Genomic DNA, 18,454 nt, shown 5'->3' with positions numbered 1-18,454 from the left:
GGGTGGGTTTTGGTTTTTGAGCTAATTTGGTCCAGCTACAGCCTGTTTCTGTAATTCCAGAAAACATGGCTGTTTAAAAAAAAAAAGCAATGCAGGTTGCAAGAAATTTTTTCTGTCCTATTACGCAAGGACAAAGAGAAATATAGATGGATTTAAGGAGGATCAGGGTGCTCTGATATCTGCAGCATAAGCACAAGGATTAAAAAAAAAATAGATTCTGGTGGCTTTACTAAAAATATGTCTTCATGAAGTCTTAAATACCCTCTCCTCCCCAAAAGGAAGGGAGTATCTTAGTTACAGAAATTCAGTGTCATTCAACCCAGTTTTCCATGCACCTTGACAGGACAAGAGGAACTTCCACCCTCTGGGATTCTATGAAACCTCTTCTACCTCTGATCACAGACAAGAGAGATGCTCACAACACACTTTTCCCCCCCTTGTTTGAAAAAAATAAAGAAAAATACATTTATGCTAAATTAAAGGCACTTTTCTGGGTATATGGAATTCTTATAATACAGTCATACAAATGTAGAGAGCAGCAAGAAAAAACTTCCTACTGCTAGTAAAACAGTGCTGCTCTTTCAGGTGTACTCTGAACTGTTGTCTCCACATTCACTGTGGCTGAATTGCAGATGCTTATAGATAAGTCTATAACCTTCACATCTTGAAGTAAGGTTAAAATGTAGTTAGTACTTTAGATAATTTTCAGTAAGGTTTTAGTAGTACTAAACTGACTAAAATGCACTCTAATGCAGTATCAGTAAACAGCTGAAATCTACAATCAACTCAGAATGGACTCTGTTAAGCAAATGAATACTATAATGTATAAAGCTAATTAGAACAGAATATATCTAATTATAATTGGTTATTACTTTTTACAGTATAAAACAATGCAAATGTAACAATATCAAGAAAACTATACTATGCTTGCTGTTAAAGTTGTATGAGGTTTTTTTTAAAAATAAAGCTTTTTGTAATTTCCCCAAGGAATCTCCCCTGGTTTCAAAAACTTAATTGAATTAATTTTTTCTACACTCAGGAAGTTCTAAATTGAAAATAAGATACAGTTGCTAAAAAGTTGATAATACTCTTTCTTTCTACTACTGCTTTTCTTTCAAGATTTGGAAAAAAGGTACCTGTTTCCTTCTCAGAAAATATGATATGTCTGTACTTACAGGGGGTTCTCGCAAACCTGCAAGAGGACTACCTAAACAGAGCACTCCCAGGGCTGATAACACACCACTGGATTTCCAGGAGACTGTCTCCTTGAAAGAAAGAATGGCTATGTACAAGGCTGCTGTGTCTGAGAGAGAGAGTAGCAACTCCTTTGCTCATGTAAGCTATCAATGGTTCCTTGTGTTCTTAGCTCTGTGTTTGCTTTGCATAGTGACATATCCAACTTTACTTATACAAGCTGACTGATGGACCACTATAGGGATCAAAATTTGTAACCTAAATTACCAAATCTACTTAGCAAACATATTGACGCATCAGTCTCTGTCTCTACTGAATGAGATTTTTCACGCTCTATGCCTTTGGTCATTTGGACAATGCCTGTTAATTCATTGGAAGGACTGTTCTTTTTATTCCACTTTTGCATGAACTGCATTTATTAGGACCACAGGCTTGAGACAGGTTAGCAACACAGTTCTTCTTTCAGCTCGTAATGACAAAACCCAGCAGTTTCTGCATTGCTAGAAATATTACCAAATAATAAAATCATATTCAAAAGCACATTAAGTTTAGAGTTCTTGCTGTTCAAACAAAAGAATTCGAAATTGCTGTATTTTAAAATAGCAGCTCTGAGACAAGACGTATGACAAAATATTGTTTTATAATAAAATTATTTAAAAATGGGCATTATATGAAAAATTATTTAGAAAAAAAAACTTTAAAATTTTGTTTTATTCATCTCTCTAGATGTCTATCAATACGAATTAGGTATTTTACAGCAAAGTTTAATATTAATACCAAGTAGCACATGAAGTATTTGGCTAACAGAATTTGTAATCTATTACAATAGAGCAAGACCACTTCATCACACATTTATCAGACAAGAATATCTGAAAACCGGGCCTTCAGACCTCAGCCACGAAAATCAGGAAAATCTGCCTCAGTTCTGCAGAAATACTAAGGGGTAAAAAGTGTATTTTTACCATATCTTAAAATCCTACCCAGAAGTTGTATCTCAGCCCCCTTGTATCAGGAAATGGAGGCATTATACTGGCTTGCTACAATGTGAGAATGACAGTGGTCTTTGTTTACACTAAACTTTGAGCACATAGGAAGAACACTTTCTTACTCTAAACAGGCAAGAGTAATTTCTTTAAATCAGAGAGTGTATCTGTCAAAAGAAGGACTACAATGCAGCTCTTGCCAGCCAGCATCTTTGTCCATATGTAAGAAGAGCTGTAGAAAGATTCCCAGTCTTACCTGCACGTTGCTCTTGGGAGAAGTGGTCTGCAGCAGCTGAAGGGACTTTCTGGGTGCTTGGATATCCCAGAAGCCACAAAGTGAAAACAGGCATCACACGCTCACTGGAGTCCAGGTGTTTTCCAACTACCAAATTCCTGCCTGCTGACTTCGTTATTTTCTAATTGCCTGTGTGTATTTGGAGCAGATTCCTGCAGTTCACCTCGTGGAGAAGGTTCCAACTCCCTGCTCCCGCAATTGGAAACATTGCTGAAATTAGTACTCTGTCTCAAAAACAAAAGAACTGCATGAAGCCTGACCTAACCTGTGTTGCTCACATGGGAACTACTTCATTTACACTCTGGAACTCCTAACACTTTCTTGCTGAAATGGATGGTTGCCTGAAGAAGGAACTGTATATACAGTTCCATTAAAGGGAATTAAGATGTTTCCTTAAAGGTGACCCATAACTGCACTTACCCCCTCTAAACATCTCCAAATGGCTGGCAAGGTGTGCCTGAAATGTTCATTCACTACAATAATTACTTTTCACACTCACACATCTATATACATAAAGAATTGTGGCACCTTCATCACAGGGGAAAAAAACCTGTTTTTTATTATCTGCTTATTTACTCATCAGGTGTAAGCACTAAGCCATTTACTTAGTAACCTTCTTTACAAGGTTATTTCTAATTATTGGGTGGGGGGTTTTGTGCACACAGATTCATAAGCTCAAATGCTGAAACCTTCATTCTGGTACCATATAAGAGGTAAAATATAAGGGACAGAACTAGAACAGGGACCCTTGAGGGTTTCCTTCAGCACCGTTGCTAGTGAAGAAGGATAATCTCACAAACACCTTCTTGAAGCTCTCTGCATGTGTTTCAACAATACCTATTCAAAAAATACAGAGAAGCCCAAGTGGCACAGTAGAAGAGGGAACAGCAGAGGATTGCTCTGGAAAGTGATTGCTACTGACAATCAAGTAGACAGGACCTACTCCTTTTGGTGCTAAAGATTCTGGTCAAACACAAACATTTTTAAAATCTACATTGGCCTTTAGTTCTCCAAATCACAATGTATGGCTCCTGTGCAGTGGTCTATGAACTTGCCAGAAACAGAATTTTTGATTGTCCGAGTCATTCTTGCAAAGACACAGTATTACACGGCTTAAAACACATGGCTGATCCCTAGAACTACAGAGGAAACCACTGAGTCCTCAGACACCAGTTTGGGTAGAGATTAATATTCAGCTACATTAGCAGGATCTGTTTCACACATGAGTATTTAGCAACCAGTGTTAAATAAATTCTAGACTGAAAAATTCCAAAAGAACTTCATCATTTACAGGTCCTACTTTTTGATTGACAAGTAAAAGTCCTAAAATAGGCCAATGGGATTCAGCAGTTAATGTTAACAGTATGTATATGTTTTGTATTTTGATGACACCTGAAAAAATACTGTCTAATTACTGTATCTATTCTGAATGCTAATGTTAATTCATGTGTACTGTTAAAATAAGTAGGGTTTACAGATTATGTCAGTGGAAGTTGCCTACAAAAGACTACAGACATAACCAAGTGTTTCCAAATTTTCCATTTAAAATTTATAAGCATTATAGCATACTGTTATTAACTACTTCAAAAAAATCAGCTCATAGAAATACATTCTTAGTGCAAATGGAAAACAACTGGCCTTATTTTATCACTCTAGACTTCAGAGAAAACCAAGTTCTGTACTGTGCCTGGTGGCCTGGCAGCAGTGAGGAAACAATTTGAGAAAGTGCAGATGACCTCTCCACAAAAGATCTTTCCTCAGTACCAGCACCAGCACAAATCTGTACAGGTAACAAAAGCATTTTTAATACTAACAAATTAGGTATGCCCTGCTAGATAGCTTGAGGGAAAAATATGATTGTTTGCTTTACTGAAGAGTTTTCATCATGACTAAGACATTTCCCTAATGTTCATACTCATAGAATTTTCTCTTTGAGATATAATACAGGAATCACATATTTTTTTTTATGCAGATGAACACTCAATACAGGCAATACTAGATTTAGATCAAATAGATGCATAAAGCAGATTACTACCATAGCAGTGTTTTATACTCATCTCTGTCTGAAAGACTGTAATTCATTATCAAGTATCATGGTGATATTTTGTATATATTGCATTTGACATGATGTTGAGCCATTCTCTTTCTAAAGGAGTTTCCTGCTTCCATTGAATTAAATCTAATCAACTCCCCTAAAGAGATCAAATATTGTACAGAAGAACCCAGATGCTACAGAAATGTACAACAAATAGTAGCTAAGTGTTATTTTAGATAAAAGGTCTTTACATATTATTATTTCATTAGCATATACCTTAAAAATCATTGTAGGAGATAATGATTTTGGACTATGTGAAATCCCCTATAATAAAACAGATTGCATAATCTGTCCTGTACACTCTGAACAACGGTAATGGCCCAGTAAATTGCTTTACTATCCTGCACTTCCTGGACAGATTTTTAAGCAATATTGCTCTCCAACTTTGTAGAACAGGACACATCAACATTCTGCCATAGGTTCATTTTCATGTTAAATAAGCATCATCATATCTATCAGTCATCTCTCATTTCTTACACATTAATATCAATATCAACGACTTGCACAGACAAAAAGCAAAACTCCAGTTTGTAGGGGAGAAGACACAGTTTGTTGCAGATGTATTAAAGCATTTTTTTAACTAAGCAGAAAAATCCCATAGTTGGACATAATCATACTGGAGCATATAATAGAAAGTGTTATGCACATACTTTTCTGATGACGTGGTCCGACCTAGCTGCCATTTATCTGGATGAAGAAATTCAGAAGTAGACATTAGGAAGAAATTTTTCACTGTGAGGGTGGTAAGACACTGTAACAGGTTGCCCAGGGAAGTTGTGGATGCCCCATCCCTGGAGGAGTTCAAGGCCAGGCTGGATGAGGCTTTGAGCAACCTGGGCTAGTGGAAGGTGTCCCTGCCCATGGCAGGGGGGTTGGAACCTGATGATCTTTAAGGTCCTTTCCAACCCAAACCATTCTATGATTCTATGATTCTATGATTCTAAGTTATGTGACTTTTTCTCTTACTCAGAACCAAATAATTTCATTTCTGTGATGTGAAGATGCATTTTTGCCTGGCCTAACAGTGATGTCTAATTCTCCACAAAGCCACTATCGTGTAGCTCTTCAACAAAGTTGTGACCTCTAAGCATACTTATCCATATATTTGTCCTCTGTGGCTAGTTGAGGAGGCTCTCTCAAATCATCAGCACAAATAGTCACATTCTTAGGAAATAAAATCACCCAGACTATATGGAACTATCTTTAAATTTAGGTTAAATAACTTACTGCAAGACCATAAAATCCCATTTCTAACTAATGTAACTGCACTCTCACTGAAAATGGGATTATACACTTATCTGAAAGATTATTCAAGGTCACTGAATCAATCCCAGGGCAAAACAAAGAAATCATGTAGCTTGAAGACAGATCTCCAAATCTGGATTAATTCAAACTATTAATCAAAGCTACAATAAGGAAGCAATTAATTTCTTTTAAACAGTAATCTACATAGCTGAACATTTTACTACATATTCAATTATTGCACAAGGAGTGCATAGCTTTTCATTCAAAATATTGGCATCAAATATGCAAAAAATCACTATTTATCTTTCTGTTTTTCTCACGCAGCAGCCATCACTCATAGCTCCCTTCACTGTAAGGGAGATTGGTTTCTCGTGAAAGGCGCCATATTACCAGTAGGATTCACTAAACTCTTGTCCAGAATGGTGAACAGCAATGAACACTGATCCCAGGATTGCCATGTGCTCACAAACTCAACCAGAGTTTGTTTAGAGACCTGGTCTTTAATTTGACCACTAGCACCATAAGCACCCTTTATCATCAGCCACCAAGATGAGAAGAGGTCATGAACTCCATAGTTATTGTTCTGCAAATGTCAGCCTGGAGTGGTTTGCTGCACCAGCTCAGCTAGCTAGCTGCTCAGACAAAATCTCACTATCCAGTGTCAGACACAAGCCGCTTCTGGCAAGTGAGCTGAATCTCCTACATAGGGAAGAGAAAGTGGAATAAATTGAAAGCATCTGATATTCATTCAACCATTATAGTATCGTGTGTCAGGAATGACACAGGTATAGCAGAGGGTCATTCCAGACAAATTTTCTAAGATTGCTAGTGTAGCACTTGCCAGTCGTCTAGCAATGGCAGAGTATAAGACTGAATAACTGGACAGGGCTAGTGAACGGTGAAAACCTTACCTTTTAATGAAAATCTTCCATATAGTGCCCAAAACACCCTAAGTATATACATGCAACTAAGCAAGGCTGGCAAATCCTAGAGATGAAGTACAGATAAGTGAAGTTCTTACAAGACTCTCACAGTACTGATGCACAGTTGATACCGTGATTAAGAACATAAATAGGTAAAACAGCACAGCTTTGAGGAAGAAATGAAGATCCACACCAAATAAATAATCAGTCAGTCATCCTATTGTTACTAATTTTGTAACTGAAGCTTTAGGCTCACAATTTATTTCCACTGCTGCCTAAAGGGAACTGCAAGTTTGTAAATACCAATTTAGAACAGTAAGCTCTAAAAATGCCAATACATAAACCATATCATATTAGTCAACTTCCCACAGAGCTTATATGATGACCATAATGTATAGTTCAACTAAAAGCAATATGCTTCAAATGTGAGCAAGTAAAAGACTTTCTTGTGCTTGGACAAGCTTTTGTGCCATTTGGTCCCCTGGAACAATACATACATACATATATAGAATTGTGTGATGTTTTATGTACATATGCATACACCATAGCATACATATTCTGAGCCTCAAAGCAACTTTGTTTTTGAAAGGGAAAGTATGTTTTGTCTGTTGTCAGAACAGAAGGAAACTGCAAAAATGGCAACACAAAAAAGCAAACCTTGGTCTAAAATAGAACAGTTAACGAAAATTCAAATCTTGGCACATTATTGCATTGCAGAGGCATTAAAATTGATGTATGGGCCACTAACATTTAAAACACGTGTAGAAATACTCTTCAGTAGCAGAATCTGAATGCCTACATAAAAATTTATTCCTCTAACAAAACATATACAGACTTATTCTCAGATTTGCATCTTTATTTTTAAAATAGTATTGTTTTACGTTAGAATGACATATTATCCAGAGACACAACAAGACACTATAACCCTCTGTACTAATTACTGTACAGATATTCATGGGAAGGTCAGCAGTCCCCATAAAGGGTGACTTGAAACAAACAGAAGAGAATGGACAGCAACGGAAGTCTGAAATAAAAATAAAATAACCATAAGAAACCATTTGTGAGCTAGCACCATGCCAACAATCATCCACCTGACAAAGTTTTCTGAAGCTCACTCATAGATATGGCATAAAATAAACAAAAAGTAATTGAAAGGTGATTCTTAGGCCATGGGAAAAGCAACAGTTAATAGTTGTCTTTTCAGTCCTGGCACCAAAAACGACTTTGAGTTCTCTGTCTGTCCTCCTCCTCTGCACAGCTGGAGGGGAGCTGTTCCCTCCTGGCAACACGATACGGGATCTGGTTGATTAATTAACCTTGCTTGATTTAATAATGCACTGTACGGCAGGAATTGTGTATTCCACAGAAACAAATAAAGGGATCAAGTTCCCACAAGCATAACTCCAGTGTTAAATCTAGAGCACCATCTTCAGCCACAGTCCTGCACTGGAGGCATGACTTACCCCACTTAATAAGATAAGAGCAACCTTACCCCACACAGACCATCAAATAATTCTACAGAATAATCTCCAAAATCTATGAGATTTAAGAAACATGCCACAAACTCTAATTGGGTACACTAATTCTATATCCAACAGTTCGTCATTACAGAGGAGGGATGAAATCACAGGTCTTCCTGCTCTCCACTTGTTTGGAATAATAAACACGCAGTATTGTACCCTCTGTCACTGGAATTTCAATTAGCCATCTTGACAAACACACAAAACACGAGAACCTCCAAGTCCCTCTTCCTTTCTGCATGCCCAGAGCAAGGCCATGTAATTATATTGTCAAACTCTGGCCCATAATGTTTTGGCTGCATTTCAGACACCCATAGCAGTCGCATTAAACGATTATAATCTTTTGCAATATGGCAACCACTTCATAAGCAGTACCAAAGTCACAGCAATAAAGCAGTAGTGACATTCAGATTAGATTTGCTTCCTGACTACATTAAGCCTAATTATATTCCTTTTTAATACCCCAACAATTCAAAGGACACATAATGTCTATCATGAACATATTTAGTGTCTCATGGATGAGCTTTTCCGGTAATGAGAGCTTGACTTACATATCTAAAACACGCACATTAGAACAGAAAAGCCTATCTTAAATGAAAAAAAGCATACATATGCATAAATATATTGAAAAGCATATCCATATAAAATGAAAAGGCATATTATACACACACCTACACGTAGTCATTAAACAGAGAATAGATGGAAACATTTTCACTTCATTTTCTTTGAACTGCCTCTTTTCAACTTGGTACAGGATTAGCTCTACATCTCCTCATGTTGTGCGGGTCCCTCAAAACCATTCCACATACAGAACTTGTGAGTGTAAACCAGGCTCTGTCTTGCTCTCCTCAAGCCTCACCTCACTTTTACAGCTCAAACTTTGCAGTAGATAGGATTGATTTTTGATACTCATAACACATGAAAGCATTTAATAGGCCAGTAATCAGAAAATTTATTCTACCTTTTGTTCCTACAATTTTAATTCATCTTATAGTTGACACATGATTTGGCAGGACAGAGGTAGAAGAGAATTCCTAAAGAACACAAAGAGGATGCACGTTGTTTCTCAGCCATAGACCCCACAAGCCCTTGCTGCCTCCTGTATGGCAGAAATTATGGGCCAGGCAGTGGACACTCACCTATATTGATCCAGCAGAAATATTAGTGGAGATGCAAGCAGTGTAAGCATTCCTTAGTTTGAAGGTGGAATAAATCCCATAAATATATGCTTTGTCATAGGATGACTAAGGAAGAGAGCTAATTTCTTGCCCCATAATAAGATGGATTTCAAGGAGGTACCAGGATTTGAGATGCAGGAAGCTTACAGCTCTCTGTTGCACTAGATGTATAGCAGCAATCTCAGAAACACAGTGCTGCCTCCATTCACATTCACATTCACATTCACATTCACATTACACTGAACACTTGGGAAGCTCTTGATGGAGGGACCAGAAGCCCCTTTCATTTGAAAGCTTATTATCAGTAGAAACTAATAGGCAAGCTTCCTTCCCACAAAGGAAGAAGAAAATCTAATTTGACATGAGTGAAATTATTTGTTAGATGTCTCTGTGTGCATGCTAGTGTGCAAGAGAGAGGAAGCACAGAACAGATATCTTAATATCAATCTTTAGGATTAATTTCTTCTAGTCACTAAGTCTCAAAGTACTCAATGGACACAGGTAATGTGATGTAACACAGGTTCTGTGATAGGCTTTAAATAAGAAAAATCACTGCCAGAATCTGGAGTTGAACTAAACATAGATAACCTCAGAGCTTAGTTTACACAGACATCTCAGACAGTGCTTTAAACTCTCAACCATAGGCTCTGTTTATTACACTGCAGTTGTCACACTTGCAGATATAATGCTAGCCTCCTTATTTTATAGGATCTCCTGGTTAGTCTACAGGCCATATTTTTCACAACTGCAATTCAGTATGATTTTTGTATTGGAAGAGCCAATATAAAGTATAAAGCACATGCAGGAATTCAGCATCCTTATACAGACATATTATTTTACTTCCTTTTGCAAAGTTGCATTAACTTCATGACCGCTGATAGGTAACAAGTTGATGGCACAGCACATAAAGGCAGAACCAGTCTTCCTAGTCACCTTCATCCCCTTCCAGTCTAATTATACATTGCATGTATTCATGCAGCTTTCCATATCTGCTGGTCAAAATGACTTGACATCTTCTGTTACAAAAAAAGCCTGCTCCAATTTTTATGGCAACAAATAGCAATCATAATAACAACGGTACTCTGCTGTTAAATGACTGTTCTAGTCACACCACTTAAATTAGAATTTATTTGTGAAGCCTTTCACGGGGGTTAAAAAGAAAAAAAAGAAAAATCCAATTTACTATTAGCTGTTAATGTGCAATTATTTTTATTTGTCTTCAGGAAATGTCAAGTAGCAGTCAGCACACAGTACCAAGCAGCACCAGGGAAGCCGAGTGCAATGAAATTACCTCCAAAGAAAGTCAAATGGAAGCCTCTCAAACACAAGAGGTAAGTATATCAATTAATAATTATGTCGTTGGGCAATTATACTGATGCTGCCACATATCTGCTTTGCTTCTTCCTCCTGTACCACTTGATACAGCAAGATCTGGATGTTCTGCTGATAGCCTCCCTCATTAGGCAGTGCAGAATAATTTTTTTAAAGTTGTTCTATTAAGTGTTTTCAATTTATTATAGTTTTAACATGCTAATTAATTAGGTTTCCATTCATATCTTTCTTTGATGTAACATTTTAAATAAAATTGCAGAATTACAGAAAATTCTTACACATTGCACTAAATCTTGTAGTAAAGTGAAGGTTTTGTGCACAGGTTTCTCATCGCGAGCAAGTTACTCATGAAACAAAAATGTCTTCTACATCCATTCGGCACACTGATGAAACAGGTAAGAAGTGGCATGAGAACAAAGGTTCACAAACGAGCAATGGCAAATGTCTTTACTCACGCAAATGTACTGCTTTTAGCATACAAACATGAAAATGCACATTGCTCTGAATTCTCAGAAAAGCACATTCACTGACTTCAATGGGACTTAAGAAATAAGTTTAGAACTTGTATGGAGAGATGTCTTTTGCATAAGGAAGTGGTTTTAAATATGTGCTCAGTGGGTTAGGAGAACTGGGGACTTGAAGATTTGTCTGAAAATACAGGCAAACACTAGCCTATGTATACACAAAACTGTGGATGAGAAAGGTTCAATTTATAGCTGAACTGAATAGCCCTACAGAACACAACCACAGTGTTAAGACATCGCTGCTGCTGCAGCTTAGTCCTGGTACTAGAATTCACGCATTGTATTCTTCCACAGACCCCAGTCAACCTTTAGCCCTGCCGCACCACTCAGGTATGGCAAAATGGTAGGTGATGATACATCCCTCAACAACTATTCTGTCATTCTCTCTGTGGATTTCTGTTCATGATCAAGTGACTCTAGACTTCTGCAAGGCTAAGTAAAATTCTTCTAATGTAATAATGTTTTACTATTCAGTGATAAAGTCAATTTCATAAAATGCAGAGTAGAGGAAAAATAATCTTTTTTATTCTTCTTCCCATTCCAGTAATCAATGCAGCTCAGAATGAAGAGTTCCCAAAGACTGTAACACAGATTTTAAAACAGCAGATTGAAAGGGCAGCTCAAGAAAAGGCTGTTCACTCTGACAGACAGACTGCAACACCTGCAAAAGAAGTAAAGGTCTGTGCGTTTAATAAGAGGAATCTTTTGTAAAGCAAATTAGAAGTGTCAAAGTTAAGACATTGGTCTATCATGCAGTTTGAATTTCTATTTTGACTAATTGTGATCAAAAATCTAACCTATGAAAGTGGTGGAAATACGTGGACTTCAGGAATTGAGTGCACATAATGTAATATGAAGTATGTTAGAAGGCTCAACAAGCACTTACAGTATGTGACAAACACAATTGAAAGCAGACCTTTATAAAAACTTCCTTTCCTTCTCTGTTGAATACAGTCTCATCTTTCCTTGTTTTGCATCTGTAAATATGTATCATTTCTGTCACCACAGATTCTCAGAAGCATAGAAAATCTCACTTTCAGAAGAGATGACAATGAGCATAAGCCACAGCGTATCTTTACATTAGGCTTGTAATGCAAAGTCTGCATTTGTTGCAGCAAAAACTCCAAGACTGCTCAATCATCATTTTGCATTTTGTACAAATTCCACATTTATTTTCACATACATTCTATGGTGCAAATAGCACAGCTCTTAGATCAAAAGATTGGTTTTATGCATTCTGAGCAATAGCTGATGGATTGTGTCATCCCAGATCTTATTATAATGCTAGTGCTTGGATCCTTACAAAACTAGCTTTTGTGAAGAACAGAAAAATTGTTTTCTATGTTACTATACTTTAAAAATAAATCCACTTTTGTTCCCTAAAGATGGAAAATATGCACCAGGAAATTACATTGCCTTCAACAGTTAGTTCATCTTCTACTGCTACTACTTCAGCAAGCAGACTACAGGAAACTTCTACACCGAGAAAAAATAGGATGGAACTGCTACTTCTGCAATTATTAGCTCCACATGCCACGAATATGGAAGCATAGAAAAGTTTCCCACTACTTACGCAAAAGCTCCATTGGAAATGACAGCAACTTCCCAGGCCACTGAATCATCCAGCTCTCCAACAAAGCCGACTCTCTCCACAGATGTGTACACAAAGCAAAGCAATCTATGTGAACTAAGATGTTTATACCAACATTTCCACCCACAATTAAGAAAACACTTAGAGAAACATTACCTGAACAAGACTTCTAATATTTTATCTGGTGAATCTGAAACATGGACTATGACGTCAGATGTGCAGCGGGCTAGATATGGCTTTGGCTTCCTCACTCAGACGTTCACAAGACCAGAAAAACAATGCTTAGAGTGGCATGATAACCAGATTGCAGAGGTGCTCTCTATATGATGGGTCTTTGAGTACCAGCCCTTTGTTCCAATGAAAGATGACCCTCCAGACCCAGACAATGCTAGAAGCATTGCAGACCAGGAAACCACTGCAGGTGGAGATGTTACATACATAGCCTGGATGTTTCAGATCCAGCCTCTTGATGCACCATGTGCACATGCTCCAGGCTCTGCAGGAACTATGGACAAGGCTCTTGCGCTAGTTAGAGAAAGTGCTCACACAGTCACATGGATGTTTGAAATGCAGCCACTGGACTCTGCAAATAAAACTTATTATGATGAGGAACAAACAACAAATGAAACTTGCATCTGAGAAGTTTCTAGTGGTGCTATCAAGATGCACACATTGTGTTACTTAAAAATTATAATAAACTAGTATTTAGATTGCAAAGTTATGCATTTGAAACTTAGAAAATATTACATATGCTATTCCATGATGAACATCAATGTCCTCCATTTGTGCATCTATTTTGGTCACTGAATATGGATGTGGATCTGTAGGAAAACCAGATGTTACCTTACCTTTAGCCACTTGAAATACATGAACAGAAGCTGATACTTGAACAGCAATGAAAATAGCAGAAAAAAGCTAAACGTTCCCGTACCTATGTAACTCCTAAACAGAAAGGTCTGCTTTGGGTTTCCCAACTCTGTGCACTAAAAGAAGGGTGCTACCACTGTTCACGGTAGGAGTAGAGCTAAATACGAGTAGCTTGTGATCCTGTGAATTGAGGCACAGTCTGGCGGTGGTCCAACAAAGCACTTAACGTGGTGGGTTGGCCCTGGCTGGCAGCTAAATCCACACCCAGTGGCTTGCTCCCTCACTCCCCCACAGTGGAGAAAGAATCAGAAGAGCAAAAAGCAAAAAAAACAAACCTGTGGGCAGAGGCAGAGACAGTTTAACAAAGTGAAGCAAAGCTGGGGTGCAAGCAAAGCAAAATAAGGAATTGATTCACTATTTCCCATCAGCAGGCAGATGTTTAGCCGCTTCCTGGAAAGCAAAGCCTCAACATGTACAAAGTTACTTGGGAAGACAGACACCATAGCTCTCAATGTCCCCCTTTCCTCCTCCTCTCCCTCAGCTTTGATCGCTGACCATGATGTCATATGGTATGGAATATCTCTCCAGTCAGTTGGGGTCAGCTGTCCTTGTGTCCTCTCTGAACTTCTTGTGCATCCCCAGCCTACTCACTTGGGGCAGACAGGCGGGTCAGAGTGGGAGGAAGAAAAGGCCTTGATGCTGTGCAAGCACTGTTCAGTGACAGCTAAAACATCAGTGCGTTACCAACACTTTAGCCACAAATCCAAAACATGGCACTATAGGAGCTGCTAGGAAGAAAATGAACTGCATCCCAGACAAACTCAGTATACTTAAGCATGTTAAAAGTGAGTAGAAATACACAGTGCCAGTAGAACACTGAATTCTCTATATGGTCAAACCTCTGGATTTCATTTTGGATCTCTTCTATCTGGTAAATATTGATCTCAAATAGTAGACCAGCCTTTTCCCCGACTGATTTTGTAGGATCACTCATGTGTGGTGGGTTGACCTGCCAGACCCCCAGCCAGCCACTCTCATTCCCCACTCCTCAAGAAGACGGTGGGGAAAACAGGGGGAAAAAACTCATGGGACAAAATAAAGACAGAAAGATCACTTACCAATTACCTTCATAGGCAAAATAGAATTGACTTGGGGAAAGTAAAATTGATTTAAATGGTGAGAAGCAAAGACAAACACTATAACACCTCCCTTCCTGCCCCCTTTTTCACAGACTCAACTTTACTCCTTCACTGCTAATGCTTCCACCTCCTCCCTTTGGCCCCAGCTGCACCGAGAGGATGGGGAATGAGGGGCTGCAGTCAGTCCATACCAGTTCCTCTCTGCTGCTCCTTCCTCCTCACACTTTTTTCCTGCTCCACCGCGGGCTCTCCACAGGCTGTAGCTCCTTCTGGGAACACCCACGTGCTCCAGTGTGGTGTCCTCCACAGGCTGCAGCGTGAGTATCTGCTCCAGCATCGTCCTCTCCCCAGGCTGCCAGAAATTCCCACTCCCCTGCTCTCCCTGAGAGTCTGCAGGGGAATCTCTGCTGCGGCGCCTCCTCCTCTCTTTCTTCTCTGACCTTGCTGTTCACAGGGCTGTTTCTCACACTTTTTTCCTCAGCCCTCGCTACCTGTGCAGGATTTTACCCCTTCTTAAACACATTTTCGCAGAGACACCACCTGCATGGCTGTGGGGCTGAGCCGTGCCCTGGGGCGGGTCCACTGGAGCCGGCTGGAACCGGCCGCACACAGCCTGCGGCAGCCCCGGCCTCTCCTCACAGAGGCAGCCCCCGCAGCCCCAAAAACACCAAAACCTTGCCACTGACACCCAATACATGACTAATTTTCATGAAGATGAATATTGGCTCCACTATTCAGTCCTGGAAGTTGTTTTGGGATAAACTTCCCTTAAATTCCCTCTTTCTCTTTTTATCTCTGGACTGTTGCCTTCTGAGGCAGGGCATTACCAACTATCAACTACATGACATACAACCATCCAGCGAGACAGTGTTCCAGGAGACACGGCACCTGTTTTTTCCCCTCCCTGTTACCTTTTCTTTTCCTGCATCACAAAGCTTGTGCCTTTCCTCCCTCGTTACATCCAGAATATTTGCATACCTAAGAATATTGAGCCGAGCCCTTATGTTTGGCTCCTACCGCCAACCAGGAGCAGCCCATGCCCAGCGAGGCAGCGGCGTGTCCGGAACACCGCACTCCACACCCACCCGCCTCCCTGTCAGCCCCTTTGGAGACTAAGTGGAGGCTACATTTGAGGCTTCCAATTTCATAAACAACAATTCTTTGGGGGATTTTTTTGTTGTTGTTTTTACTGGTGGTTTATTCTTTTTGCAAGTTCTTCATTTATTTTGAAGATATTTAATTTCTCTTTCAGCATTTTTCACAGCTCTCATAATGGGCACTAGAGATATGTGGTGACTAAAGCTGTAGTTATAAAATCTACATCACTTTCTGTCTTGATTTGTGAATTGCTATAAAATCAATACCAGCAGGCAAACCAAAACCAGACAGAATGCTGAAAGGGGACAAATTTTCTGCTGATGTAAAGGGGCATTACTATTGTCAACGGAGATATATTTATACAAGCAATTATTTGGTCCACAATATTTGTATTTGTCTGCTAGTATGGTTTTCATTGTGATTCAGAAATCAAGACAGAAGACCAGCATGCATTTTTACAGATTCCCCATTATTTCCTTCTGTCCCTTACTGGTATGAAATAAACCTTTTATTCATGCTTTGCACTTCACAGAGAACTAGTTTCCTTTAAATTAATCATACTTCAGAAAAGAAAGGATTTTGTATAGTTAGCTAATATAACTGTAGCTAACTCAGTCTTAAAAATTAACTGAAGGAAATACCAGGTCTGAAAATGAAAATGGTAAAAATCTCAAATAATTGTGTCCATAGCATATTTGGACTATATGAGTGTACAGTCTGCAGGTTACCACAGAAGTGGAACTCCTTGGTGTGCTTTTGGCATGATTAAGCAAAACTTCCTCATCAGAATTTCAAACATCTGCCCACTGCCTATTGATCCCTGTAGATTCAAAGCTTATACACACATACATTATACATGTATGGAGATACATACATACATACATTATACTTAATTCTACTTATAGTAGTAAACCTTTTATTATCCCATCTCATTTCACAAAACAAATAGTTATTACTAATAAATGGGAAATATTGTAAGTGAATAGTCCTTTCAAATGTATGGATTTCTGAAAAGGGAAAGGTAGTAGTTTTCCACTTTCAAAGTATTAGTTAGTTGAACAAAAATTAAGCCCTAAAATTACCTAACTGAATTACCAGTTAATGCATAAAGAAAACTACAGTTTTAAAAAAACATCGGGACAGATACAGTTAAAAATAAATCATAATAATTAGCTTAAACTGACTCGTAACTTCTTCATATGTTGTTCTAGAAACTGCAGATTCAGGAGAATGAAACGTGCAGACTCTGTCAACAGAGAGTTTACCCAATGGAATGCCTAGTTGCCGACAAGCAGAATTTTCATAAATCATGTTTCCGATGTCACCACTGTGGCAGTCAATTAAGGTAAGAAGTAACTGCATGTTCACTCATAGAACTCTGCATTTGAGTATAAATACAGCCAGTTAAATTATTTTCGGGCTATTCAGCCTGTAGGATGTTGGGTTGACAGGGAAGTAACCTGGGCTCCCCTTTTCTTCTCTGCTATTGACATCTGCACTGTAACATGGAACAAGTACTTTAATTCTCTAAAGGACTGTTTCATCCTAGTATCTTCCAAATTCTTCTACATATTACTTGCTACTGACTGTTCCAGACCTTCAGGAGAGCTCATGAACAGGAAGCCATAGACACAGAAACTGGGGTGGAATTTAAGACCTCTGAACCCAGACCAAGTTTTCTCTAACTTTTCCTCATCCATAAATTGAATGACGATGATTCTCTGCATTAGCAAACCACTCTTGTAACCTTTATATGAAATACAGTATTTATTGCTCTATCGGACTGCAAAGGCTAACAGTTCTGATTTTAACACCTTCGAGGCTAGTTACACACACTTCCTTTACTTCATTTAGGAGCAGAATGCAAATGTAATTAAACACAAATTTTTATAATTCACACAGAGGCTAAAAAAATTAGCACTGTATTTTCTCCAAATATTTTGTACAAAAAAAGAGGCTTCAGTCTTTTAATATGATAAAGAAAAAGGTCCCAATAACCCTGAAGTGCTGTGGAACATTCCTGTTTGAAGCTTATGCTGTGCAACAATTGAATAACTTTGTGTTCTTTCTTAAATCACGAAGCAGGACTCTTCTCCTTCATTTTAACTTTGACATTGTATGGGAATTTAAAATTCAAGGTTTTAGATACTTTGTGTGTGGTCAGAATTGGCCAATACATTGAATTTGCTCTCTTTTTTCTCTTTGTTTCTTTATATATACTGTCATGTAGGCATACTTGAAATATCAAGTGTAAAATTCACGGTAGGTTTATGATATGTAAAAGTATAAAATAATTTTTCTTCCATTTGGCAGCTTGGGAAATTATGCATCTCTCCATGGAAAAATATATTGTAAACCCCATTTTAAGCAACTTTTCAAATCAAAAGGAAATTATGACGAAGGTTTCGGACACAAGCAGCATAAAGAATTATGGAATTCTAAAGATCAATGTAGCTCATTTGGCAATGTT

The 18,454-nt window shown here is 38.4% G+C and overlaps 1 protein-coding gene across 1 annotated transcript in view; it reads left to right on the top strand.

Moving 5' to 3' along the window:
- Positions 1–18,454, top strand: part of XIRP2 (xin actin-binding repeat containing 2) — a gene marked incomplete at its 5' end in the record, with an annotated part of 23,881 nt that overhangs the window by 3,989 nt on the left and 1,438 nt on the right. Inside the window, 7 exons of the mRNA XM_010074778.1 lie at positions 1,178–1,335; positions 4,129–4,260; positions 10,657–10,764; positions 11,088–11,160; positions 11,834–11,967; positions 17,196–17,329; positions 18,298–18,434. Coding sequence (XP_010073080.1) covers positions 1,178–1,335; positions 4,129–4,260; positions 10,657–10,764; positions 11,088–11,160; positions 11,834–11,967; positions 17,196–17,329; positions 18,298–18,434 — 876 coding nt within the window. The remainder of the gene's footprint in view (positions 1–1,177; positions 1,336–4,128; positions 4,261–10,656; positions 10,765–11,087; positions 11,161–11,833; positions 11,968–17,195; positions 17,330–18,297; positions 18,435–18,454) is intronic.

Source organism: Pterocles gutturalis, unplaced genomic scaffold (genome assembly GCF_000699245.1).
Source record: "Pterocles gutturalis isolate BGI_N339 unplaced genomic scaffold, ASM69924v1 scaffold41707, whole genome shotgun sequence".
Taxonomy (NCBI): domain Eukaryota; kingdom Metazoa; phylum Chordata; class Aves; order Pterocliformes; family Pteroclidae; genus Pterocles; species Pterocles gutturalis.
Note: the sequence above shows the minus strand (reverse complement) of the source record. Positions and strands in the feature narration are given on the sequence as shown.